This window comes from Epinephelus moara, chromosome 14, assembly GCF_006386435.1.
Source record: "Epinephelus moara isolate mb chromosome 14, YSFRI_EMoa_1.0, whole genome shotgun sequence".
Classification (NCBI taxonomy): Eukaryota; Metazoa; Chordata; class Actinopteri; order Perciformes; family Serranidae; genus Epinephelus; species Epinephelus moara.
This window is the reverse complement of record NC_065519.1, coordinates 12,697,384-12,711,758: the sequence shown is the minus strand read 5'-3', so window position 1 is coordinate 12,711,758 and position 14,375 is coordinate 12,697,384. Positions and strand designations below refer to the sequence as shown.

Here is a 14,375-nt window from a genome sequence, read left to right as displayed (position 1 = left end):
AGAGGACTGGGTGAGGATAGTATGAAGAAAGGGATGTGGAGTTTCTTTAGGTGAGCAAGATTATAGCTGTCAAGTCATGAGTTCAGACACTCAGAGGGTCACTGTATTCTTTATTATTACTTTTCTCGTTTTTGTCAACGCCTGGCTGCTGTTTCAGATGTCTTTTGGATAGAAGAGGAGCTTTCCAAAGCAGCACCGGAAGTGGACCATTTTTGAGATGTTAACGAGATATCTTTTTACATGGCAAGATCATCTTTGAATACGTGTACTGAAGCTTTTCTATGGGAAAACAAGTTTCAGTTTGCAGCTGTTGTTTTTATGTTATGTTGTGTCACTGAGATGGCGTGCAGAGATTATGCTTTTATTGTGAAAATCGCAACCGGAAGTCTTGCGCTCTCCTCTTTTTTTTCTATGAAGATATCGACGTGTTTTTATGTCATTATTTTTTTTAACATGTTTTAGACAGCTACCAAAATTCAAACAGCATTTAAGCAGCCATTTTGCTGTCAAAAATACTGGTATTTGATATTGTTTAGACGCTACGCGGTTCGGTGTGGCAACAAATTAAAAGCCCGACAATAAAACGACGTAACTGCACACAAACAACCGTTAACTTACCCGAAGACCTCCCGTTAGTGTTCTGAAATTCAGCCATTACTGCCAAACCGAGGCTGTAAACGAGCAGCAAACTTGAAGGAAGCACCCGACATGACTGGAGGGTAACTGACAACGCACAGCAGGTGCTCGCACTTCCGTCGCCTTGATGTAACCGGCTGGTCGTCGTTAACGGACCGTAATCTGGCTAACAGAGAGTGTTGGCTGGCTGCTGGGGCCATGGCGAGGTCAGCTAGCCGTTGGTCACTTAGCTTCTTATAGCTAACGGTAGCCTGCCGGACCGTTAGTGCTCTGCTGGACCACCGCGGAGGACAGCGCGCGACCTTGAGGACGTTGTCATGGATCTGACGCGGCTGGCTGTGGATGCTGGTCAGTTCATCAACCGGGCTGTTCAGGTAAGAACTCGGAAGTGAACGTCAAAATTAGCCAACATTAACATGTGAATAACGGGTTTATTGATTAGTAAACACCACTGAGACGCTAGTATCACCTAATGACAGCGGCTACTTCAATAAATCTTTATTTTTAAGTGTCTTAAATGGCGTTCTGTGATTCCGCTCCAGTACACGGAGGAGAGTCTAGGCCAGGCGGTCAAGACTGAGTTGGACCCCGGACTGGAGGAGCTCTTGGCCCGGGCAGACGCCACCAAGACATGGACAGACAACATAATCTCCCAGACGGAGGTTTTACTGCAGCCCAATACCGGTGAGAGACTGTAAAGTGTCTATGCGTTTGTATCATGTATAGAAATTGTCTTAAGGTCCCGAAAGTCTCTGTATGTCCTTCAAGTCACTCATTTTTGAAGTGATAAATTGAGACATAACCACAAATGTTATGTCTGTATTCTCTTTTTACCCAGATATATTAGCAAAAAACAATTGCAAACCCCATGGAAACAAGTTGTGTTCATGTACAGCATGCAATTAGAGTGTTTCAGTGGGCATTTTGACATGTCACAGGAGGAACAACACAGGTGTCAATAATAAAATGAATGATGGCTGAATTCCATTTAGCTGCTTTGATTTCAAGATCCTTGTGTCCTGCTTACTTGCTCACTGTCACTCCCACTAGAGCACTTGAATAAAAACCAGAGGCATCTAGTGTTACTAGTACCACCTGTGCTTTTCCGGTTATCACAAGCCAAAATGTCTGCTGTGAGAAAGGCCTTTATATATCATCTTATTGACAAGACATGAAAACAACAACTTTCAAAAGAACTGATAAATACACTTTGGTGTATAAAAGCTGAGGAAATAAAAGACAGTCTAAATAAACTTAAAACTGAAGTTAAACCAGGAAAGGCTGTCTGATAAAAGTATGTTTTAAGAAGGAACTTAAAGGAGATCACTGACTCGGCTGCCCTGATTTCCTTGGGCAGATTCTCCCAGAGCCTCGGGGCCCTGACAGCTCTGTCCCCTTTAGTTTTCAGCTGAGCCTCTAGAACAGACAAAAGACCTCTGCCCGAGGACCTCAAAATACGTCCTGGCGTGTAGCACTAAGAGGGCGGAGATATAGCTGGGAGTAATCTTAAAATCTACTCTAAAACATACTGGGAGCCAGTATAAAGAGGCTGAAACTAAAGTGGTTCTGGTTAAAAGCCTGGCAGCTGAATTCTGTACAGTCTGGAGTCGATCAATAGACTTTTGACTCAGATAATTAACTGACCAAACATTTTGACCTGATAAACACACCGTCTCTATCTTTGCGCCAACCCACAGACATCTCCAACAAATGAGCATGAGTCATTACGATCTACGTGAAACCACTGAATGATGACGACGGCTCTTTACCTCTGGGAGACATTATTTGAGCTCTGTTTGCCCTCCTGCAAAATCCACATCTACTTTGTGCTCTTCTGTTTGCTGTGACTGTAATTGTCCTGTTCAGATGAATAGGGATGGTTATTCTCTTGGCTGTTTGAATCCAATTACATCGGCTAACGGAATTACGAGTGGACGTGGTCTGTAATCTATCAAGTAAGGGGACCATTCAGCTGCCAGAAATAATATGTTTATTTAACATCAAAGATGTGTTTGCAGATCATCTTTCCAATGAGGGCTTTTAGTTTCTCTGAAGAATCATTTTTGTTGACCTTAGGTGTTCCTCATGCCTACTGTTTTGTCTCACATTGCATTAAATCAGTTTTAATGCTCGTCCTAGTAGAATACAGTATCAAGTACGTGCAGTATTCTGACTGCTGTTATTGACAGCCTTTTAAAAATTAAACTGTGTATCATGATGGAACAGGAGCACGATTAGAGGACCGGCTGTATGAGCATCTGGATTGGAACGTCCCCCCTCGACCTCGTGCACATGAAGTACTGGGAGATGAAATGATCCAAGCAGGGCTGGAAATGGGGTCCAACACACCCTATGGTGAGTATTCATTAAAGGGGAACTTTTTCAACCTGAACCCTATTTTCCCATGTGTTTGTGTCTAAGTGTCTAATTAGACCAACAGTTTTTTAAATTGGTCCAGTATTGAGCGAGAGGGCTGCTGCCTCGAACAGGCTGCAGCGTAATCCCTCGGGGCAATGGCACACTGTCAATGTATGTCCACCAGAAGAGCTTGTTTTTAGCACTGACAGGCTCAGATTGTTATTATAAGTGTCTGACAATATTATAGACAGAAAAATAAAACATTTTTATTAGGACTGTCAAGTGATAAAAAAAATACTCTAATTAATTACATGCTCAGTGATTAATTAATCTAAATTAATCGCACACATCAATTTTTGCTGTGAAAGTATTGAAATTTCAATTTGAATGGATTTTGGCAGATGTGTTGTGGTAAAGCTGCTGGATTTTGGACACAATTGTCCCCCTGTCCTCGGCTACCGAAACTGGTCTGCAGTCTTTTTGCAATCCATTTTGCAAGGGAGTTAGTCAGTTGGTCACAGGTGGACTTATTCATTTTCTGTCTGAACGCCTGGTCGAGTGTGGCTTGACAAGACTGGCTGCTACTGCTAGCATCAGAGGTTGTGCTAGCTCGGACCTCTGGGTTCACTGCTAAATGCTTTGGTTGAGGTGATATTTCAGGCTTTAAGTACTCCGATGGTACAAAAATTCCTTACTGCAGAAATTGCAGAGGATGGTGCTCCTATCAACAGTTCCATCTGTTTGTTTTTTTATATATGTAAATGCTCCATTCACAGGGCCAAGCAGTGTTGTCTGGCCTGCCTCCTTCACGTGTCAAAGCCACTCTGGCCTTCAGTGAGGAATCGGGTCAAGGGCAACCATGGAACATGATTCATCAGTGTTAATTTTTTAACGCGTTATTTTTTTCTGTGATTAATTAGATGCAATTTACACGTTACTTTGAAAAGCCCTGGTTTTTATTTACGTTTGTTTGTTATTGTGTCTAAGCCAGTCTCACTCAAGGAGAAGTCTAAAGACAAAAACAAGTTTCCCTTTTAATGAGGATAATGTTGATCTGGATAATATGGCTGACATCGCATCAGTATGTTGTGCTGCAGATATAAACAGAATTTTTGTTTTGTGCTCAGGAACTGCACTGCTCAGGTGTGGAGAGACTCAGAAGCAGCTTGGTGAGGCAGAGAGGAAGTTTGTCCAAAGCACTAACATCCACTTTCTCACCCCTCTGAAGAGTTTCACTGAAGGGGAATACAGGACCATGCAGGTAACACACTCATAAACAAATACAGAATTCACACCCATCACCATTACCCAGTGCATCACTGGGTAAAATCCCGTAAAAACTTTGAGCATACTGTAATTCAAGTGGTTTGAGGGAAACTAGACTTCTGCACCTCCTCTTGGCGCTGTTTTCATAGCTTCTGTTTTCTGGCCCACGATGGGAGTCTTTGGCCAATCACAGATCATTTCAGAGAGAAGGACTTCCAACTGGCTCTTCTATAAAGGCAGATATGCTTGCATGTTCCTTCAGATTGTGAAAGTATGATACAACAGTAGAAAATTCTGCAGAGAAAGTTGCTATTCCAGCTTTGGCAGCAACTGCCTAGACAGCAAAGCAACCCAAATACTGAAGACAGACTTGTCAAAAAGAGAGTCGGACAATAAACAAATTAAAATATGTTTCAATATTGGCAAAGCATTTCAGAGATGCAATGAAAATGTTAATAATAGTTTAGCCCTCAGTTAAGCAGAGCTAAAGGCTCACAGCTGTGGCTTAAAGCTCACATTTATGTGGTTAACGCTAGCTAGAGCCTCAAACCACAGTGCGTCCTCAGCCTCACTGCCACAGCTCTGTAGGCAGACCCCTTGTCAGCAGCCACAGCAACCTGAATCCAGCCAGCACAAACCCCAGCTCCACGTGACCGAATAACCCTGACTACCTGCTGGATCAGCAAACTTTCTGTTGCTGCTGTTGCACAGGTTAGACCCTGCGCTGCCGCTGGCACCAGTCCTCTGTGACACCTGGCGCAAAGGGGTTTTGCGCTGGCCAAATTGGAGTTGCTGCAGCCGCCAACTGAAGGTCTGTCTGTGTAGCTGCTGTCTGCTATCCTCCCAGTAAAGCAGTTGACAGCAGCAGTTAGCAAGGCTAAGGGACCGTGAGGTGGCTAGCTAGCTAATTCGTGTCTCATTTGTGGTTTGAGCAGGGCAAGGAGAGGCTGAGCAAATGCAGTGTGCACAACTGTACAATTAAATAAGATTAAATAAATCAGTGTTTAGGAAACACTGGGTTACTGTATAAAGGGTGTGTATGTGTCTGTGGTCGTCTGGTGGGAGGAGTTTAGGACAGGAATAGGTTGTATTTTCAGATTCTGCCTTTTTTTTCCCCTTCCCAGATTTCTGCTTACCCCAGCTTTAATTGTGTTTTGATTGTCACAGTAATTGCTTCACTAATCTCTTTCTTTTGTTCTTTTGTCCATGCTCAGTTTCTAATTGTTTGTATATTTAACATGGGTTTTAAAACGTCTGTGGGTGTGGGTGTGTGTGTGGGTGTGTGTGGGTGGATGGGATGGGTGTGTGTGTGTGTGTGTGTGTGTGTGTGTGTGTATGTATGTGCTTGTTCATAGGATGAGCGCAAGATGTTGGTGAACAAGCGTTTGGACTTGGACATAGCTAAGAACAGAGTGAGGAAAGCCCACGAGGCAGAGCGAGAGGGCAGAGTGAGTTAGAATGTCTTGACCTTCACTTATCACACCATGATCAATCCAGAAACTCACCGAAATCCCCATTTCTATCATACAGTACATTCTCATTCCACCTTAATCTCTTGTCTCTCTCAGAACCTGAATGCAAACCCGCTGGAAGACGACTACCTGTCTCATGTATCTTACATGTTCAGCTTCCTGCGTGTTAAGTGGTTAAAGGTCAGTCATGTTAAAGGGGCACGAACACTGTCACAGGCAAAACTGAATTTGCTGTTTGGCCATTGAGTAAATCACTTGTCTTCCTCTCTGTCTCTCTCATCCAATCAGATTTGGGCTCAGGAAATCTCCCAGGTGAGTTCATGTTTATCTTTGCATACGTGCAGAATGTGATGCTTGGGAAACTAATTTAACACCCTCAGCATTTATAGAATTGAGTATGGTCCTATCAGCTGCAGTGATGATTTTCTTTCTATTGTTCAGCTCATTTAGACTTAGGCTCATCTGGGATTTGTTTTTCGCTAAAAAAGCTGGACTAATTAAAAAGACCATAAAAGATTATGTTGTGTGTGTGTGTAGGCAGAGATGGAGCAGAGGATCTGTCAGAGTCTGTTCGATCGACAGTCAGAAATTACGAGAAGAGTCGTGGAAGGAATCAGCAACACTCATGTATGTGCACACTAACACACAAAAAAAGATAGAAAATAAGATTCTGCCATATTTTTCAAACTTGGTATTTATGTGTATTTTTGTATCGGTAGGTTTTCTGTCTTTGCAACAGTTAACTTGGACTACATAGTTATATACCTTCATGTACCCATGCCCAGCAAAACTCTTGCTTTCTGTTTAAAAAGAATAGTAACACTACATTTTTCCAGTTATTTTGTCATTCAGTATCTCCACAAATGGAGAGAATTCAATCTGCAAAATGACATTTTATTCATAAAGGATGCAAATTATGCCAATTTGTTTTTATTTGTTTAAGTTTAGAGTTTTTACTTTTTCTTAAATGCAAACTCTTTATGTTGTTCCATCTGTCTTGTGTTGTTGCTTGTGTTTTTTCCCAGATGAACCACATGCGGAGCTTGACTGACTTTGTGGAAGCTCAGGCCTGTTACTTCGACCAGTGCAACCAACATGCTCAGGAGCTTCAGAAGCAGCTGGCCAGGTCTGTGTGTCTGCTTTACAACACTAGAATATTGAATCTTTATAGAACTGAAATAATGTATGGAAATCTTTTGTTGCTTCCTTTTGTTAGTGGGAAAAAACATCTGAATTGAGAATTACGTTTTGTCAGTTTTTTTTTTTCAGATTTGCATCGCATCTGAGTTTGTTTCTGGCTGAGGCTCAAACATGTATGGCTGAGTCTTTCTGATTTTTCCTCTAACACTGGCCCTCTTGATGCGCACTGGTCTTTCACAGCCCAACCTCGCATTAGCAGCGCTTGTGAAAGTGACAGCAAAACCTACCACAAGCAGAAATGGGTCTTGCGGAGGCCAGATTGAGAATTCCTCATTAAGGAGCAAATCTGCTTCCAGCCCATTTTCAGATTTTTTTAATCTATTATGTGTAAAACTGCATTAAATTAAACACTAGTATTGGTGTAAGTATTTTAACATGTCTGGAGGTGAAATTTAATCTCCAAAAAATGCAATGTCACAAAATTAAACCAGGGTTTACATTTGGAGATACAGGGTTTTCACAGGACGCTGACAAAATGCACTTTTAATGAGCTTTCATCAAGGTCATATTCCCTTAATTTGTTTTGCTCATGAAAGAAAGAAAATAGTTTAAAATCCTAAATTCAGAAACCAAATACCACAAAATGTACGTAGTACAACATGGGATCCAATTTATTATGTCTTCAAAGCTATAACCCGTTTTGCCAACCATCTCTGGACATCTGGTCTCACAGAGAACACGAGACTATTGAGAATACTTTGTAGAGCAAATTATTTCTTTCACATTAATGACTTGGTTATGATTTTATTTCTCCATGCAGCATTCCAGCAGTCCTCTGCTCTAATAACTGGCAGTCAGCAATTAGTAATGAAGTCAATCAGCCGTCCACAAGCAACCATGTAGCCAACGAGCCTGTCGGGTTGAATCAGGTCTCTCCAATTCCAATTATTGTCCACCAAATTCCAGACTTCGACCAGGACTCATGGACTGCAGCTGAAAAAACAACGGATACCTCTGTAACCCCACGGCCAAATCACAACAATAACAACAACACCTTCTTGTCTGATGGCCAAACAACCGACCAAGCATTAGATCATGTCACTGCATCAAATTCAGAGAGTCACCCAACAGATCAGATCAGAACGGCGACTGCGCAAACCAACGGAGCAACAACTGCAATAGCCAACGGTGCAGGTAGTCTGACAACAGCTTCCCAACCTTCTGAGCTCAGTGGAACTTCAAATGAGTCTCAGACAGCAAACGCAGCAGCCACTGAGACCGTAACAACTGATGACACGGCTATGGAGACTTTGACAACCAATGGTGTGGCTGCTGAGCCCCAAACAGCCAATGAAACCGCAAGCGAGCTGCCTGCCATTAACGGAGGAGATGCCCAGGAGTCATCAGCAGCCAGTGAGGACATGGTTCAGTAGCTGGGACTGATTTTGATGGACGTTCAGCTGATTTAGACCAGTGGTAATTAGCTGTGTAGATTTGAGAATTAGACTGCTTAAGAAAGGACAGATACATAATCAAACTTTAATTAATCCCATAGGGAAGATAATGTGAAGTGGTTGTAAAAGTGCTTATTTTTATAAACGTGACATAGTGCCACAATAATTTTAGCCTTTAACTATAATCACATATTATATATGCTGTATGAAAATGATGACTGTTGAGTATCAGTCCACTCTTGTGGGCAGTGGATGTAATGTCTTCTGACTGTTATATTTACAGTGTGTGACTCTGAAACGTTGTTTTTCATCTGTGAAACTAAATCTTTATTTTTACATTTAGCTCAGTGAGAACAAAGCTTTGTGCCAAGTGTATGTGTGGATATTTGTTGGTGTAAAAACATCAAGTCATGTGTGAGTGTTTCATGTCTGTCAGTGACCCCTGTGCACACTGTCACGTGTTCCCCCAAACCTGTGAGACCTTTAAAGAGAGCTGTGTATGTATGTGATTCAGCCACCTTTTGACACAAGTTACTGCAAGTTGAGGTCATTTTCCACATGAAACATGTTACTGACATGTGTTTGGGTACAGCGAGGTGCCAAAACACCAAGCTGAACAGGACCCTTTATGCTGTAGCTTGGTATAAAATATGTTTCCTCATACACACTATGGGTGTTTCCCCCCTACACACAGTCAAATCACATATTCACTTTTACCCCTTTTACCCCATTAAAGCCCCCACTAGGTGAACTGGGTAGAAGTTTCCATGTCCAGATGTTGTTCATTTTCTTTGTGAGGGCAGCCCTGCTCTACTGTAGTGTGGGTCCACTCTTGGGACCCTGGATGGAAACACACACACATTAATGTAGCACTAACTGTACTGATGTAATCACTCACCAGCTCTGTTCTACGCTTTTGTCCCAATACGTAAAGATGTGTGTGTGTGTGTGTGTGTGTGTGTGTGTGTGTGTATGGATCGCTGCAGTATTCACAGTTCTATTTGCTGCCAGGTTTAAACTGTGCTTTCATGCAGTCATGTTGTTCACTAAGCTGATGTCAGTGTGAGGTTCGATTCATGTGAAGATGTGGAAATAAATATGCAAACAGTGATGTCATGTCAAAACAAGTGTGGATCTTTGTTCTCCAGTCGAGGTGTTGCTGTTGTTTCCTCGTGCAGTTTCTCATACCAGTAACAAACACACACACACAGTCATTTCCAGGTTGAGGTCTTGATCAGGCTTCCCAGGCTAAGGCTAGTTATGTTTTGAGTGATACTTGAGTCACAAATTTGATGACTTAAGACTTGACTTGACAAAATCAAAAAAGATTTGTAACTCAGCGTGTGCTTAAACTCCAATGACTCATGACTTCACTCGGACTTTAACTTTTTGACCTGAAATACCATAAGCCTAAAGATTAAAAAGTATGTTATTCATAAAGTGTGCCACGAATCAATTAATATCCTCAATTAATTAACGTTAATGTTATTTAACGCAAATTCCCAGAACCAATCCAACAGCATCCAATCAAGTTGCAGGACAGAACCATGAAGAGCTAACGTTACATTACTGACCACCAGTTGGTAAAAATAACACCAAAGATAATTTTGTTACTGTGCAAAATCTACAAAGTTATCAACAAAAATTAACCACAGTATACAAAATGACGTGTCAAACATTACACACAGAGATGGAACTACCTTTAACATTTGACACTGGGCGAAAGAACGGTAAGTCAAGGCTAATATTAGGCCAACAGAGCTAGCAAGCTAATGCTTAGGTAACGTTAGCTTAACACTTTTTAACACTCAAATTTTTCAGCAATTTAATTTAACAAATAAATAGCCTCCTAATTTCAAAATAGATTTATAATTTTTGTAAATTTAAACTATATTAACCCAGTTGTTAAAATGGCATTATATTTGGTGAAGAGAGCATTATGACTTGTTTAGGACTCGAAACTTGGGACCTGCTTTGACTTAGGACTTGAGTGCCAACTTAAAGGTTCACTGTGTGGGATTTAGGGGGATATATTGGCAAAAATGAAATATAACAAGTACGTTTTCTTGACCATAACGCCTCGTTTCCACTTATGTATGTGACTGGTGTCAGTAGATTTGTACATATATGGACGATGCCTGTAAGAATACAGATGATAGAAACCCAATAACTACCTGTAGCCATGGGGGAGAGGCTAATTCTGTCCATTTTTTGCCAGCCAGTAACGTTAGTCTGGAATATGCGCTTGGAACATTACTGGGACAAAAACAGGACCAATATTGCACGTTAGCAAATAAATGAATATGTTGGCCTGCCAGGTATGCGGCATGTTTTGTTAAATATTTAATTAAAAAGATGTATGGATGGCTGAACGAGTGATAATGACAATCTGACTGTATATAATATAGAACCATATTTTAGCAGAATAACATTACTCAGATTCACAATTTGCGAAAACTAGATAAACAAGTTATTTTCAATCAGTCAAACTCACTTGACGAACTGAAGAAAGTAATCTGTTAGCCAGTTAGCAGCATGTTAGCTAAGCTAGCGTATGAACATCACAGAAGGCCGAGGAATGCACTGTGGTAGGTCGTGTTCTCTTGTTAGCCTGGGATAACTACTCATTTAGTCAGAATACAGATGCCAATACTTTGTATTTTACTTTGTAACGTACTCATAAGGACTTAAGCTAACTGTTCTGAGCTGTTTTGTTGTACAGTTTTATTTATAGAGACTAAAACTTTCACTTCCGGTTTTAAGCTAGCTTAATGGCTAACTCGTATTCCGTGTGTTATCCAGACTGTTAGGCCAAGACCAATGCTGATCCCTCTTCATTCCACTGTCAATACTGTAATTGCAGGTAATATTTTATGCATCTTTGTGTTTGGTTTCATTGCATTTTAATGCATTGCATTGTTTATTGGCGCGAGCTGCCCTTGTTATCATTGCTAAGCAGCCGCGCTCGTTTGGCGCTCATTGTTGAGTGAAGCCATGATGTGTCTGTGTGTGCGCTGTGTTGTGCTCACATTGCGCTAAATGGCGGGTGTTCTTCTAACGTACAGTACTTTCTTGATTAATAATGGATTACTGGGGTCTTTGCTAGTGTCATGTAAATACTTATGTAGAAATATTGTGTAATGCAAATGTGAGTGTGCAGCCTGAAGCGTTGTAATGGACTAATATGCACTATATGATCACACCAGATTATAATAAACTCTGTAATTCATTTTATAACACCAGATTCATGTGATGTTGTTCACTGAACGACACAGAGGGCTGAGGTATAAACTGTGACTGTTATCCCAAGACAGAAGTATAAATTCCCCAAATATTCTCCACTTGTCGCTAGACTAATTTATACAATGTAAAATGCCACAGGCTTGTGCTAATAACATTAGCGTGTTGTATTTGTGGGGGGAATGTGTCCAGATAAGACAAGTGTTTGTCTGTGAATGCTGCGAGTTATAATGAAGCCAATTTGTGTTCTTGTGTCACGTGAAGTTGTGACCCGTCACACTGGCACACTGGCACACTGTCATATGGTCTCTGCGATATCAGCTTCCCACAGGAAGGAATGAACTTCCAGATGCCTCGTCTCCATACACATATGTAAGTGGAAACGAGGCGTAAAATAAGAATCATGTTTTCGTTAATTTAGAATGAGCCAGTACTACGTAGGGAGCAGATTGTCATGTTGCACTGCCATGTTTCCACAGGAGCCCAGAGTGGACAATCCAAACACTGGCTCTAGATAGGGTCATTCGCGTCAGCCACCATTGTTTGGTGGAAAAACAATGCTTTTGTTGTTTTTTTAACGTGAAACTGCTTTATTTACAGATTTAAATCACCACATCCATTTCATTTGAAGAAGAAGAAACTTCTGCAGATAATTCTAGGTCTACATGTCTGGATCTTCATAGGTCATCAGAGGAAAAAAGGTGAGCACACATTAGCAGGTGCTGGGCGAGCAGCCCATCTCTGACGTGCCAAACAGCATCGCAGAAACACTGATTTGTAACTTGAAACTACTTTATTCAGTGTTTTTACTGGTTTTAATCACCTGGTCCAATTGTTTTTGAGAGGAGGAGACCTCTGCGGATAATTCAGCTTCCGGTAAAAATCTTCTGAACAATGAACACTGACGGAATTCTTACCAGAAGTTTCAGCTGGTTGCTCTCTGAAATCCTCACTGCTAGATGCCGCTAAATCCCCCTAACTCTTACACACTGTTCCTTTAAAACTTACTCGTTACTTGCAAGACAATGACTTGGTTCTACCTCTGTTAAAAAACATTTTTGACACTGGAAAGCCTGCGGTTAAGATTGGTTTACTTCATTGATTACATTACAATTGATTGTTTTAACAGGATAATGAGGTCTGCTCACACACAATGAAACACTACTCCATGAACACACTGACGAAAGCATGTGTGTGTCTCATTTATTTCGCCCCCGCTTCTTCACCTCTTTCCTGCCTGCGGCTGCACAAACAGATCAGATTGATGAAGCACAGGTTATGTATTACTGATCTGAGGACAGTCAGTAGGCCTGTGGTTCAATAACACCATAAACCTATCATACCACTAAATCAGTTCTGCATTTCAGAGGGGCCTCACAGGTGGCGCAGCTGATGCTTAAAAACAGATTAAACAGTGGTTCGTTCCTGTAACTTTCCTCTGACTCAGCCAAACAAGAATAGATTCTCCTCGACATGTCCCTCGCTGCTCATGCCTGCGTTTCCTCCACACTGATACAGCAAGTCCGTGCTATGTTTCCAAATTATTTTTATCGTTTCCAGTGTGCGTCCTGTCCGTCAGCAGAGACGGCAGCTCTTGCTCTCTATGGTGTTCTTGTGATTTTGTGCTCATGTGTGATACAGGAAAGAAAGGGGAAGCTGAAATTGTGTTTTGCAGGTCTGGTTGACATCAGTGAGTTATGAAGGCAGATAAAGGGAATTGGGATGTTGGTGATTATATTTGGCTCAGGTCTTTCCTCTACTGTACCTGTGGGGCACAGACTCAGACAGATAACATTTCCATCCATAGGTACAGTATATTATTTTTTTATTTATTAACCTCTATGTAATCAGTTACATCTCATTGAGGTGATAAACCTATTTTGCAAGGGAGACCTGGTCAAGATGGCAGCACAAAACAATTCAAAACAATACGTTAGACGACACAAATACAATACTTTACACTACACTGGTTTTGAATTCTGCCAGACATATCAGGTTAATCAATTAGACTGCATTTTGCAGACTATTCCAAGTGGCTGGAGCAGAAAATATAGATGTTTACATTAGGGACAGACAGCACATAATCTGTACTACTGATCTGTAATAATGATGGCTAAATTAAATTTACAGAGATGTAATGGCAGTTTGCCCAGAATAGCCTTATAATTGAAAATATACTCTAAGTACTATCAATATATGGACAGAGATGGACAACTAACTGTGGAATAGAAAGCACTGTGATGTGTGAATGGTTTTTATTTGGTTGCAAATCTCAATGTGCTACTATGTCTGATACTCAGTTTCTGTACCCCTATGTTCACCTCTGGGGGTACCCCACCTATAAAGGGGTGTGTCCTGCTTTACCTCTCCCCTTTTGCCTTTGTGCTCTACGGACCAACTTGCTACTACAAAAGCAACATTGCTCTCGTAGTAATTTCCGTGTTTTAGCGGTGTTAAACTGTTTATAAGTCCATTTTATGCTAACATAATCCTGTCACTTAATTTGTGTAGGGGCTCAAGTTTATATGGTTGTATTTGATGGAAGATTTTGTTTTCACCTCTCGTTGTCAGGTATGTTTTCTGTGTTTTATCGTACTTAATTGAATGTAACATGGCCACCCCTTTTGCTGTTGTGCTCCGTGGGAGAGGGGATCAAGTTTATATGGTTGTATTTGATGGAGGATTTTGTTTTCGCCTCCAAAGACATCCACGGTCTGGGTCTCTTCATATCAACACAACGCAGACAACACTAGAGTCCACAGGTTACATATAGGCATCCTCCTAGCATTAGACAACAACATTAATGAGG

The 14,375-nt window shown here is 41.2% G+C and overlaps 1 protein-coding gene across 1 annotated transcript; it reads left to right on the top strand.

The window, feature by feature from the left end:
• Positions 1–76: 76 nt before the first annotated feature.
• Positions 77–9,436, top strand: LOC126400811 (endophilin-B1-like). The gene is made up of 10 exons (XM_050061775.1): positions 77–1,010; positions 1,179–1,320; positions 2,863–2,991; positions 4,122–4,255; positions 5,616–5,708; positions 5,829–5,912; positions 6,021–6,044; positions 6,270–6,359; positions 6,758–6,858; positions 7,693–9,436. The coding sequence occupies exons 1-10, from the start codon at positions 954–956 to the stop codon at positions 8,303–8,305; spliced, it is 1,467 nt and encodes a 488-aa protein (XP_049917732.1). The 5' UTR covers positions 77–953; the 3' UTR covers positions 8,306–9,436.
• Positions 9,437–14,375: the final 4,939 nt, after the last annotated feature.